At 47.0% G+C, this 13,581-nt stretch overlaps 1 protein-coding gene across 1 annotated transcript; it reads left to right on the forward strand.

Moving 5' to 3' along the window:
- Positions 1–7,903: 7,903 nt before the first annotated feature.
- Positions 7,904–13,511, forward strand: LOC145860350 (protein Wnt-4). The gene is made up of 9 exons (XM_082960980.1): positions 7,904–8,455; positions 8,667–8,895; positions 9,673–9,826; positions 10,255–10,339; positions 10,489–10,620; positions 10,758–10,900; positions 11,011–11,151; positions 11,285–11,447; positions 11,573–13,511. Exons 2-9 carry the CDS (start codon positions 8,807–8,809, stop codon positions 11,740–11,742), a joined length of 1,077 nt encoding a protein of 358 aa, XP_082817106.1. The 5' UTR covers positions 7,904–8,455; positions 8,667–8,806; the 3' UTR covers positions 11,743–13,511.
- Positions 13,512–13,581: the final 70 nt, after the last annotated feature.

Below are 13,581 nucleotides of genomic sequence, written 5' to 3' on the forward strand. Positions count from 1 at the left end.
CAAACACACAAAGGGGGCAGACATCCCAGAATAATCCTCCCCCCCCCCCCTCCCTCGGACTCACACAACTCTGCATAGTTACCTCGCAACAGACAGACCATAATACTCAGCTTGCACGCACCTCCCCCCTCCACACACACACACACACACACATGCTCATGCACATACATTTCTACTGCACACACACCCTTCAGTCCCAGCCCCTTAGAAACCCCGTTGTCATGGATACACTCCTCCTTCCGCCCTCTCTTTGGCAGACCATAATACTCCAGCCACCAACATCCCATAATAAACACAACTCCTAAAAAGACAGGAGAAAAAATACCAGTCACATGGTCTCCAGGGAAACTCTAGGCCACTGGTGACAGACCATAATATTCACAGACTGTCCACCTGGCATGTCTACCACTGCACCCAGAAGACCTATGGAAGCCCACACGTAGGCTAGGCTACCACTGTGCGTACTTACTTACAGACTGCACTCACAGTATAAGACTGCTTTATAACACTTGCATGGGAATAACTCTAGGCCAACTGTACTAAAGTGCATGGTACACATGGCTTAGTCTTAAATACACACATCAACACAACACAACAGGTTTGCCACACACATGTGATTGTCCGGACCCACATGGATACCAGAAACATGTACTGCTTGTGTCAATGATGGACTGCTGTGTCCCATGTTAGGCACCTGTCTCTGGACTCAACAGAACAACTTATGGGACGGCACAGTGCAGTTGGGGTCTATTGTCCCCATAGCCCTCACAGCCTACCTTATGCATGCAGTGCTGTGGACAGGGTAGAGGAAACTAGAATGTGAAACAGGGTCAACAATGCATTGACCCCCACAGAGAATTCAACCATATAGAAGAGCATCTAAAGCAGTGGTTCCCAACCAGGGGTACTAGGACTCCTGAGGGTACCTGACCTATCCACAGGGGGGGCTTAAGAAGACTCATCAGACCATAGGCCTACTAGAAAAATGCACATGAGGGGGTACTTCAGGGGTACTCTGGGCAGAGCAAAATTCAGCTGGTGGTACAGTAGCTGAAACAGGTTGGAAACCACAGATCTAAAGTATACACAGATGCATTCAGTCTTGAATTGGTCAACAGATGGTCAATAGATTGCATTGACCAGGAATGTTAATGTTTTGATGCCGTGTTTGCAAACACACTACCTGACAGCATTGGCATGTTTTTATTTTGTATTTTATTTAACCTTTATTTAACTATCAAATAAAATAAAATGTTATTAGCCACATGTGCTGAATACAACAGGTTACAAAGCAGACCTTACAATGAGATGTTTACTTATGAGCCCCTAACCAACAATGCAGTTTAAAAAAATACGGATAAGAATAAGAAATAAAAGTAACAAGTAATTAAAGAGCAGCAGTAAAATAACAATAGCGAGACTATATACAGGGGGGTACCGGTACAGCGACAATCTGCGGGGGCACCGGTTAGTTGAGGTAATATGTACATGAAGGTAGAGTTATTAAAGTGACTATGCATAGATGATAGACAAGTCAGTTAAGAACAAATTCTTATTTACAAAGACGGCCTACCCCAGCCAAACCCTAACCAGGACGACGCTGGGCCAATTGTGCGCAGCCCTATGGGACTCCAAATCACGGCCTGTTGTGATACAGCCTGGAATTGAACCAGGGTCTGTAGTGACCCTTATGGGGTATCACCTTGTGACATCTTGTGACAACTGCAGATGTAAAAAAGGGCTTTATCAATTAGATTTGATCGATTGATCATTTGATTTATACCCTAATGTGTTAGGACTGAATCAGTGATAAGAATCAAGTCATCTGGGATATGTGTGATGGATGCATTGTGTTTATATGGATGGACTGTGGACTGTCATGCATCACTCTGAATGGTTGGATTCTGTCCTTATGGGGTGTGTGTGCATCTTTGTGTGTCTGTGCACCACTGTAAAGTTTACATCCTGTTTTTTTGCAGAGGGAATAAGCAGACGAAGAAAATTAAATTGTTGCTATTTACACTTGTATCTTTTTGTTCTACCTTTCATGTTTTATTCCCCTGATAATAACAGGTGAAAATGCTTAGTAAATCAGTTCCTAAAAGCTATTGAGCCAAACCAACAGAATAAACTCACTCTCTCACCTTCTTTCTCTCCTGTGCTCTGTCACTATGGAGATTGGGGGGGGGGGGGGGTAAACCTTCCTCTGTCCTTCCCTCTCCATATTCCCCACCCCTTCTGAATCACAGCGGCACAACATCCCATAATACTATGGCTCTGTAACAGGAGCCTGCTGACCATAATAGGGAACATGTAAATAGTCTAGTGTGCCTTCTTGTCTTTGTCTTCTTTTCTTGATCTGCATTGATGTGCAAGAAATGGACAGGTGAGAGAAACTCCTTAATATGCACCTACAGAACATTGCTTTCACCTATCCTGTGTTTTCAGGTCAGTGCAGAGATTAGGAGAGGAGACCTTTTTAAACTATTGAGATGCACCCATGTATAGTAGCCCTCTGAGCCAAACCCTGGAGATGAAGGTTGGGGAGGGATTGGGGGCAAAGGTGGCGGTCTGTCAGACAGGTAGACAGACAAGTGATGACAGCTGGGATAATGAAGGAATACACTGCTAGACAGGGGGGAAAGGTTAGACACACCCACGACACACACACACACACACACACACACACAGGCATCCAGACAAAAAGGGACAGGTAAGCATTCAGTCAGACAGACAGACAGACAGACAGACAGACAGACAGACAGACAGACAGACAGACAGACAGACAGACAGACAGACAGACAGACAGACAGACAGACAGACAGACAGACAGACAGACAGATCCTTAAAAACGTAGAACAAACACCTGTCCAGTAGATATGTCTTCTGGTGCTGTACTTAATAGGGATCCTACTCCCTCTACAGGTCAAGTGCACTGACTGTGCCCTGGATGCAAGAGGCCCTACACCAGAATAATCTCTGCCTGGGTGGGGTTTAATTAGCTAATGTTTCTACTGGGGTAATGGTCAATTGAAATTCAGATTGTTTTTATTGTTGAGCTGTAAAGTGTATGTCTTCCAGGTATGACTGTTATTGTTCAAATGGAGTTGCCACACCAACCCTGGAGGGAACCCAATGTCTCTCTACACCTGTCTGCCAGTGTGTCCAGCCCAGGTGTAGTGAGCCATTACTCTCTCTGCCTTTCTGACTGCACACCTCATAACATTTCTCCTTGCCATGACCCCAAGCCCCAATGTCAGACAGTCTGTTGTCTGTGATTGGATGCTCTGTTACCCCCCCCCCCCCCCCCCAAACCCATACACCCCCCTTCCATTTCATAACACCTGAATCCCATAGTATTCATAGCACCCTACACACAAACACACGCATGCACACGCACGCACGCATGCACACACACACACACACACACACACACACACACACACACACACACACACACACACACACACACTCCACTCTTATCCCCCCATACCCGCTCAACCCACACACACACACACCACACACACACACACACACACACACACACACACACACACACACACACATTCCACTCTTATCCCCCATACCCGCTCAACCCCCACACTCTCCCCTAGCTTCCCCCTCTCAGGCCCCTGCCTGACAACCTCTCTAACCCATAATGCTCACAATCCCCTCCCTTTCACAGCCACTGCCCCCCCCCCCCCCCCCCCCCACACACACACACACACCCACCCACCGCCTAATAACGCATCAATCCCATAATATTCAGAGCCCCACACACTGCCCCCACCTCCACACATCTGCTGCTCACCCCTCTAACACATCCATCCCATAATATTCACAGCTCCCTTCACCACTTCTCATACACAGAAACACGTTATAAGTGCAAGCACACTTTCATATGGTAGTACATTCAGCAGTACTAATTTACTATTCAGCCCGTCCTTACAATGGAAATGGGTAGCTTCAGAAGAAACCTCTCTCTCCGCTGGGTGTGCCTTTATAGTAAATGGTAGCGTCTAAGTCAGATATGACTGCTTGTTCATACTCAGGCTGGGAAAACAGCTAGCATTTCCCCTGGGAGAGAGAAAGACCACCAGAGAGAGAGAGAGGGAGAGAGAGCGATACCACCTGAGAAAGAGCAAGAGACAAGGAGAGAGAGCTACCACCAGAGGGTCGAAAAAAGGAGGGATCAAATTTCCATCCCATAATAACCTACGAGAAGGCTTTGCAATAGAGTTAATGGTTACCAAGGGCGACCATGGGAGAATGAGGTCAGCTGGCCATCCAGTAATAATCAGCACACTATGAGATAACAATACAGTAGAGATATCTGGATGGAGTGGCAGTGCAGCCCTACCTGTTAGACTAGCTACATCATCATAATGCTATAGGGCTGAATTTATATAGCACGTTTTCAATGCTCAAAGCACTGGAACTCAAGCCAATATCCACCACCAATGTGTACTCATGCCCCATCAGTTGTATTTCTTTGTAGGATAAAAGTATCCAAGATATAATTTTTTATACACAGAATGAATTCAAAGATATTGAATTTGGCCACAGTTGCCCCTTTGAGGTGCGCCATGCATAACACCTCTAACTGCACCACCCACCTGGAAGTTAGGAAACCTCTAAGTTACACAAACTACTCAATGGGCACAGGTGTTGGGGTAGCTAGTTCACACCTGCAATGTGACTATAGACAATCAGAGCGTAAGTGAGGTCATCTAGGATGATAAAAAGGGCTCCAACAGGAGGAAAGATAAAAAAGAGGGGATGTTATTTACGAGAGAGGGGTGAAGGGACGGAGGGATGAGCACAACGGAGGCGCCGGACGTAACAGTGGCGAGCCCATCACCATGGCATTGCTGGGGGATACAGCGGAAGACGTCACTGAGAGAAATGGACGGACACAAAGGAGGAATACGACATGGAGTAGAGTTAAAAAAAGAGGGAGGAGGGAAACAGAGAGAGGGACTGTTCAAACGGAGAGAGAGGTTTGGGTGGTGGGAGGGGGGCAGTGGAGCCAACCCAGAATTAGGTTATTTATTTGTTTGTTCGGAGAGGGCCTCGTGTCACTGGGTTCAGGTAGACTATGGTATGCCATGCCATCAGATAGTGATATCATTATAGGTCGTAGGGCAGGGGTCAGAAGGGCTACAAGGGCCTCATACACCTCTTTCAATGAGTTAACCAAACATTGTTCAGCACTATTACATTAATTAGATAGGCCTATAAGTGATGGGCATAGATCACCAATCCCATCCCTGGACAGCCAAAGTGTGCAGGTTTTTGTTACTACCTAGCACTAAAACACCTAAATCAACTACTGGAGATATAACACAAGTAATAAATTAGTTCACTCAGGTGTTCCAGCGCTGGGCCAGAATACACCCCAGCAGCAGGGGTATCCCTAAGTACGTACGTACGTACGCACGCACGCACGCACGCACGCACGCACACGCACACACACACACACACACACACACACACACACACACACACACACACACACACACACACACACACACACACACACACACACACACACACACACACACACAGAGTGCTGTACAGGACCATAAGGGAGCACCAACCCCTCTCCCTGAACTCTAATATCAGACTTTCCTTCTACTCTACATCCCTGAATGTTCCTTTCTGCCCCCTTTCCCTTTACCCCTTAACCTCAGTTTAACAACCCAGTAGTTTCTCTCTTCATCCCTCACTCCATCCCTCCCTCCCTCCCCTCCACTTTCGTGATTTATTTGCCTTCGTTCCAATATTTGTCGCCAGTGTGTTTTCTTCCCCTTGTCTAAATGTCACCCCCTTCTTCTAAGACAATATAGAGAGGCAGAGAAAGAGCGAAGGAGAAGGCAAGCTAGAGGAGGGGAGGGGGGGAACTCGTAAAAAGAGCAACAAAGTTTGGGAAGATTAAACATTAGGTAAGACACTTTCTCACATACATATATACACAAAAAGCTTAGTGTCGCAATTCCTGGACGAGGGTGGGTATAGTCATCTCTATTTCAAATCAAATGTTATTAGTCACATGTACCGAATACAACAGGTGCCTCTCTATAACCTTACAGTGAAATGCTGAATACAACAGGTGCCTCTCTATAACCTTACCCCCAAAAGTAAGAGATAAAAATAACAAATAATTAAGAGCAGCAGTAAATAACAATAGGGGGCTATTTACAGGGGGTACCGGTACAGAGTCAATGTGGAGGCTATATACAGGGGTACCGGTACAGAGTCAATGTGGAGGCTATATACAGGGGGTACTGGTACAGAGTGTGCGGGGGCACCGGTGTCGAGGTAATTGAGGTAATTATGTACATGTAGGTAGAGTTATTAAAGTTGCTATGCATAGATAATAATAGAGAGGACGCAGTAGCGTGGGGGGGGGGGTAGTCTGGGTAGCCATTTGATTAGCTGTCGAGGAGACTTATGGCTTGGGGGTAGAAGCTGTTTAGAAGCCTCTTGGACCTAGACTTGGCGTTCCGGTACCACTTGCCGTGCAGTAGCAGAGAGAACAGTCTATGACTAGAGTGGCTGGAGTCTTTCACAATTTTTAGGGCCTTCCTCTGACACCGCTTGGTATAGAAGTCCTGGATGGCAGGAAGCTTGGCCCCGATGATGTACTGGGCCGTATGCACTACCTTCTGTAGTGCCTTGCGGTCGGAGGCCGAGCAGTTGCCAAACCAGGCAGTGATGCAAACCGTCAGGATGCTCTCGATGGTGCAGCTGTAAAATCTTTTCAGTCTCCTGAGGGGGAATAGGTTTTATCGTGCCCTCTTCACGACTCTCTTTGTGTGCTTGGACCATGTTAGTTCGTTGGTGATGTGGACACCAAGTTGAAGCTCTCAACCTGCTCCACTACAGCCCCATCGATGAGAATGGGGGCGTGCTTGTTCCTCCTTTTCCTGTATTCCACAATCATCTCCTTTGTCTTGATCACGTTGAGGGAGAGGTTGTTGTCCTTGCTCCACACGTTCAGGTCTCTGACCTCCTCCATATAGGCTGTCTCATCGTTGTCGGTGATCAGGCCTACCACTGTTGTGTCATCAGCAAACTTAATGAATATGGTGCTGGAGTCGGGCCTGGCCATGCAGTCATGAGTGAACAGGGAGTACAGGAGGGGACTGAGCACGCACCCCTGAGGGGCCCCCGTGTTGAGGATCAGCGTGGTGGATGTGTTGTTACCTACCATTACCACCTGGGGGCAGCCTGTCTGGAAGTCCAGGATCCAGTTGCAGAAGGAGGTGTTTAGTCCCAGGGTCCTTCATCTTCTGCTGGGTATTTCATACAGGCCACAGTAACCACTGCACGCTTCAGTCAAATACACAATGTGGCATCAGTGAGAACCTGTAGCTAGGGCCACTGAATGAACAGAGACATATTCTGACAGGTGCTTTTAAAGTTCTTGGAAACTGGTGCGCACGCACACGCGTACACACACACACACACACACGCACATGCGTACACACACACACGCACATGCGTACACACACGCTCACACTCACACACACACACACACACACACACACACACACACACACACACACACACACACACACACACACACACACACACACACACACAACACCACGCTCTAAATGAACCATTCAGCAGAATTCTGTTTAGCTCTCCCTCTCTCCGGTCTGGGTCACATATTATGTCTTGTGCTTAACATGCACAATGGAGCCCATGCCATTCATCAGTGTCAATGTTAATGTACTGTAGTGTAACCATTACACAGTGTCCCCTCCCTCTGACTCCCACCCTGCATCTCTTCTCTCTCTCTCTCTCTCCCTCTCTCTCCCTCACTCCCTCCCTCGCTCTCTCCCTCCTTTATAACCCATCACTCCCATCTCACCATTCTCACTTTTTCTTTCGGTCTTTTACAGGACTAGACACACATTCGTTTTCTTAACGAGGGGAAGCAACCAAAGGACAAACAGCAGAGAGGAAAAATGCTTTTTTACATATTTACCTATCAAAATTTTAGGGGCTTTTTTGGATGTTGAGTTTCCCTCACTTTTGTTCTTTGTGTTATAATATTAGTCTCTTTCTCTCTCTCAAACATTTTCTAGAGAGAGAGAGATAGAAAGAGTGAGAGAGAGAGAGAGAGAGATAGAAAGAAAGATAGAGGGGAATCAGACAAACAAAAAGTGTAATAATTCTGTGTCATAATTTTGAGTTTTATTTGGTCAAGAACTATACTATTTGGATATGACAATTTTATTTTTCTAATTTAGTTTTTTTAGACGTGTACCTGGATAACTTTACATGACAAGACCTTCCTATAGGCATGTTTCTGCTATCACACAGGTGGAAATTGTTCATCTATAAGATTGATACCATTCACTGAGAAATTTGATTTGATTTTCAATCTGGTCAGACACATTTCCAAAGAGAAAAACTACTGGACAGTGTTGGACATGAACTGGTAAGAACCCACCTTTATTACTAAGCTGTACTCATCCAGAGAACTTGTTATGTAATATATATAGCATTTTTCATAGAAAATGAAATAGCACCCTGATCTACAGTCTTGATCACAGACCTGATGGTTGTGAATAAGCTGTAAGAGGGAGAGATGAGCTTCTCCGACAGAACACATTACTGAACTAACCAGGTCGACCTTCTCCTATCTGCAGATATGAGGGGATCATCCCCAAGCTCGGAACCATAGAACTAACTGACACACTGACAGACAACGAGGCATAACCGTGGAAACGGGCAGACTGCCGCCCAAGGACACTCACTGACCCACGGAGACGGACAGACAGACAGTCTGATGCCAACTGTCTCCGCTGTCAATCTCACGGCACAACTCCTCCTGCTGTTGCTATGGGCAACCCACCCGACCATGGCAACCAACTGGCTGTAAGTCTGGCGTTCCAGGAGGGAGAGAAAGAGAGAGTTTGTTTGTCATGCTATAACTTTTAAAAGATGGTGACGTGCCTCTAAATCTCTTTCTGTCGCTCCCCTTTCTCTCTTTGTCTCTCCCTTGCTGACCTTTTCTCTCTTGTCCTCCCTCCCTTCACTGTTTCTTCTCTGTCCCTTTGGTCTGCTGGTCTTTCTCTTGTCCTCTCTCTCTCTCTCTCTCTCTCTCTCTCTCTCTCTCTCTCTCTCTCTCTCTCTCTCTCTCTCTCTCTCTCTCTCTCCCTCCCTCCCTTCACTGTGTCTTCTCTGTCCCTTTGGTCTGCTGGTCTTTCTCTTGTCCTCCTCTCTCTCTCTCTCTCTCTCTCTCTCTCTCTCTCTCTCTCTCTCTCTCTCTCTCTCTCTCTCTCTCTCTCTCTCTCTCTCTCTCTCTCTCTCTCTCTCTCTCTCTCTCTCTCTCTCTCTCTCTCTCTCTCTCTCTCTCTCTCTCTCTCTCTCTCTCTCTCTCCCTTCACTGTGTCTCCTCTATCCCTTTGGTCTGCTGGTCTTTCTCCATCCTTCTCTTTCTCTCTCTGAAACCCTGTCCCCTGTGTTCACTCCTCTTTCACTCATCATTGGCTCTTTCGCCCCTTCTCTTCCTCTATCCTTATCCTCTATCTCACCCCTTCTCGCCATTTACCCCCCTCGCTCTCCCTCAATCCCCATCTCCCCCACTTTCTCTTCCTCTATCTCCCCCTCCCCTCTCTCTCCTGCATCTTCATCTCTCCCTCTCTTTATCAGCTCCCTGGCGAGGATGCCGCGCTCGCGGCCCGTGTCGGGTGCTGCCCCCTGTGGGCGGCTGAGGGGACTGTCCGTGGGGCAGGTGGGGGTGTGCAGGGCGCGGGGAGAGGTCATGGAGTCTGTGCGCAAGGCAGCCGAGATGGTCATAGAGGAGGTATGAGCCTGGGACAGAACTGTCATCGGTTGTGTTACAAAAGTAGTGAAGTCCATGTGGAAGAGTCATCTTCCACATGATCTTCAATCAGCATCATCAGCGCTGTTGTTACAGTCATCTTCAACATCCTCATCACCAAAATCATCTTCTTCAAGCGACATCCATATCAATCAGTGTGGAGGAGTGTCATCATTAACCTCCTCAATCATCCTCCTCATTTGTATTTATTATTATTATTATGATCATTTTCTTCTTCCTCTTTAACCAGCCTCATTAACATCCCCTCATCTCTACTCAGTAAAGTATTAAACAATTGCACCAGTTTTACCAAAGTTCACTCTCCTCAGCACCTATGTAAAATGTCTATCTGCCTGTCTATATGAACCCTGAACCCTTGGTCCCATTGGCTTGGCTGTTGGTCTGATCAGTGCCAGCACCAGTTTCGTAATCGCCGTTGGAACTGCTCCACCACCCCGCGTGGAGTCAACGTGTTCGGTAGAGTCATGAGCCAAGGTGAGGACAGCAGGGCCTCTCTAGTTACCACTGGAAATCTGGGGTTGAACCACAGTCATTAACATGCTGGTAACAGAGAAGCCGTTGATTCCACATGTGATGACATGGTAAATGACTCAATTGCTGTCTTGAACTCTTCTAAAAACCAGGCACGCGTGAGGCGGCCTTTGTGCACGCCCTGTCCTCGGCGGCGGTGGCGGTTGCAGTGACGCGAGGCTGCAGCCGGGGGGAGCTAGAGCGGTGTGGCTGCGACAGGAAGGTCAGAGGGGTCAGTCCCGAGGGTGAGTCTGGGGTGTGGGCCTCTGATCCTCTGTCTACGCTTGTGTCTAGACATCGGTCTATATGTCTGTCTCTCTTGCTGTCTGCACATAATTGGAAATGTGCAGATGCTGTCAACATCTTTCTGTCTGTCCTGCAGGATTCCAGTGGTCTGGGTGCAGTGATAACCTTTCATATGGTGTGGCCTTCTCCCAAACCTTCGTGGATGAGACAGAGCGTGCCAAGGGGATGTCGGCAGGGAGACCCCTCATGAATGTCCATAACAATGAGGCTGGACGGAAGGTTGGTGGCGGTGGGGCACTCTGATGACATCATCAATCTTCACTTCTATCATCTTTTTTCGTTGTTTCCTTTGACTTCCTGATTGTTCTTTTACATTCCTCCATCCCCAGGCTATCCTCCATAACATGCAGGTGGAGTGTAAGTGTCATGGTGTCTCGGGATCCTGTGAGCTGAGGACCTGCTGGAAAGTCATGCCCCCATTTCGGCGCGTCGGCGCGGTGCTGAAGGAACGCTTTGATGGAGCCACAGAGGTACAGCCATATATTTGGGATATCATCTTCATTATTCATTTAATAGGTGACAAACCATTGGAAATTAGTGTTTTTTACTGCTTCCAGTCTTTTCAAAATCTCTAACATTCAACAAATACCCCCACTCACCCAGGTGCGTCTGTCTCGTATCGGCTCCAGGACAGCCCTGCTGCCCCGGGACCCCCAGGTCAAACCTCCCGCTGCCAGGGACCTGGTGTACCTCGCTGTCTCTCCGGACTTCTGCCGTCTCGACCCCGACAATGGGATTCCCGGGACGGCGGGCCGACGCTGTAACGGTGAGATTCAGTCACATCAGCAGCACTGGGATAAAGCATTTACGTTTTATTAGGTGATCAGGCTGTTTTGTATGTTCACATCCTTATTTCCTTTCCTCTACCTCGTCTACATCCGCCCCTCCCAGGCACCTCCCGGCTGGCCCCAGATGGCTGTGAGCTGGTGTGTTGTGGGCCAGGGTACCGGGCAGGCCGGGCCGAGGTGGTGCAGCGCTGCTCCTGTAAGTTCTCCTGGTGCTGCTCGGTCCGCTGCCAGCAGTGCAAGAATACAGTGATGATCCACACCTGCCGAGAGTGAACCCAGTCTATGCAGAACCCAGAGCACTGAGCAGACACACAATAACCTTACACCTGTCCAGACACTCTAGAACACAGCCCAGACACTCCAGAACACTACCCAGACACTCCAGAACACTACCCAGACACAACACAGTCCAGACACTCTAGAACACAACAGTACCCAGACACTCTAGAACACAACACTACCCAGACATTCTGGAACACTACAACGACCAGACCAGTGGAGGCTGCTGAGGGGAGGACGGCTCATAACGGCTGGAACGAAGTAAATGGAATGGCATGTGTTTGATACTATTCCACTAATTCCGCTCCAGCCATTACCACGAGCCCGTCTTCCCCAATTAAGGTGCCAGCAACCTCCTGTGGACCAGACACTCTAGAACCAGGGTTCCCAACCTAGGAGGCGCCAATGTTTCTTTGGGGGAGGGGGGGCAGGACCTTCCTTGACTTGAGGGGTATATTTTTTTTTATTGTTTATACCTATCTAAAACAATGCATAAATCTGTGAAGCTTTAGGCTAGAAACAAGCGGTAAAATGCCCGAGGAAGATGCGACTCTGGGAATATCTTTGGTTTGTCTCCATGACATTCAGAATCTGAGCTACGACCTAAAGTCAAGGAGTCAAAGAAATTGGACTTTGCTTGGGAAGTCATCTTATACAATGTGTGACTCTGTCGCTATCAATTGATCTATTCACTTTCTGTAAAATATAATATGTAGAATTAAATTGAGGTTGATATACATTTTAATAAAACATATTTGGTAGCAGAATAACATTGTGGGAAATCGGGTCAAGGCTTTATTTTCCTTATGCATTATTATTATAATCATTAAATAGCCCACCTAAAATCCTAGGTCCCTGAAATTAAACAAAGTTAAATTTTTCAAATGTGAGAAGTGGGGCCCTGGGGGAAAGGTTGGGAACCCCTGCTGTAGAGCCCTGTACAGACATTGTAGAACAACACTTTGATGACATGTTCTACAAACTGACCTGATATACACTTTAAGACTCTGGCAAGAACCGTGTGGATAGTATAAGCCAGTGCATTCTGAGAGTGAGGACCTACGCATGACAGAAACCTCTGCAAGGGAAGGCAGAAAGGGTGGAATGACCTCTCCCATTACCTCTAATGCCAGAAAGTAGAGAGATATACTAACAAGCATGGAGAAAGGAAACTCACTGCACAGAGCAATATTAACACTCCCATGGAACATATTACACTCATGATGTACTCTTTCAACCTAAAAGGAACTATAATGCAGCATTGCAAGCCAGCATCCAACACTGTGTAGGTGATTGTCTAGATCACAATGGCACACAGCCTACAGCGAGCACACACACATAATTAACTTAAACTGACAAAGCGTTTAAAGCCGAAATTAACCACAACTAACAGGGAAATTATTACAGCCCTTTTCTTAAATGCGTTTGACTTCAGTATAGTAGGTAGTTGCAATCTTTATACATTTGCTGTATTTATGAGTCTTTTGATTTCAGTGTAGTAGGTAGCTGCAGTCTTTATACATTTACTGTATTTATGAGTCTTTTGCCACTATGTATTCTGTCTTTTATTTATTTGTACATCAATCATCCTGTGGCCCCTCCTCCTACCACTCAGATTCCACCAGTAAGAATACCTGTCCTCTCCCCCTAGTCCGTCTGCATCCATGTTGCTTTAGTCCAACGCTGCTGTGAAACAATTGTGATGCATGTTGCTACAGTGTTCTGCACAGTAGACTTGGTCAAATAAACTTGTTTTGACTACAGTTTCTTCTATGATGTGTGCTGTATACGTCACGTGAAACATGTATAGAAAAATAACAATTACACACCAAC

This window comes from Salmo salar, chromosome 02 (genome assembly GCF_965601325.2).
Source record: "Salmo salar chromosome 02, fSalSal1, whole genome shotgun sequence".
NCBI lineage: Eukaryota > Metazoa > Chordata > Actinopteri > Salmoniformes > Salmonidae > Salmo > Salmo salar.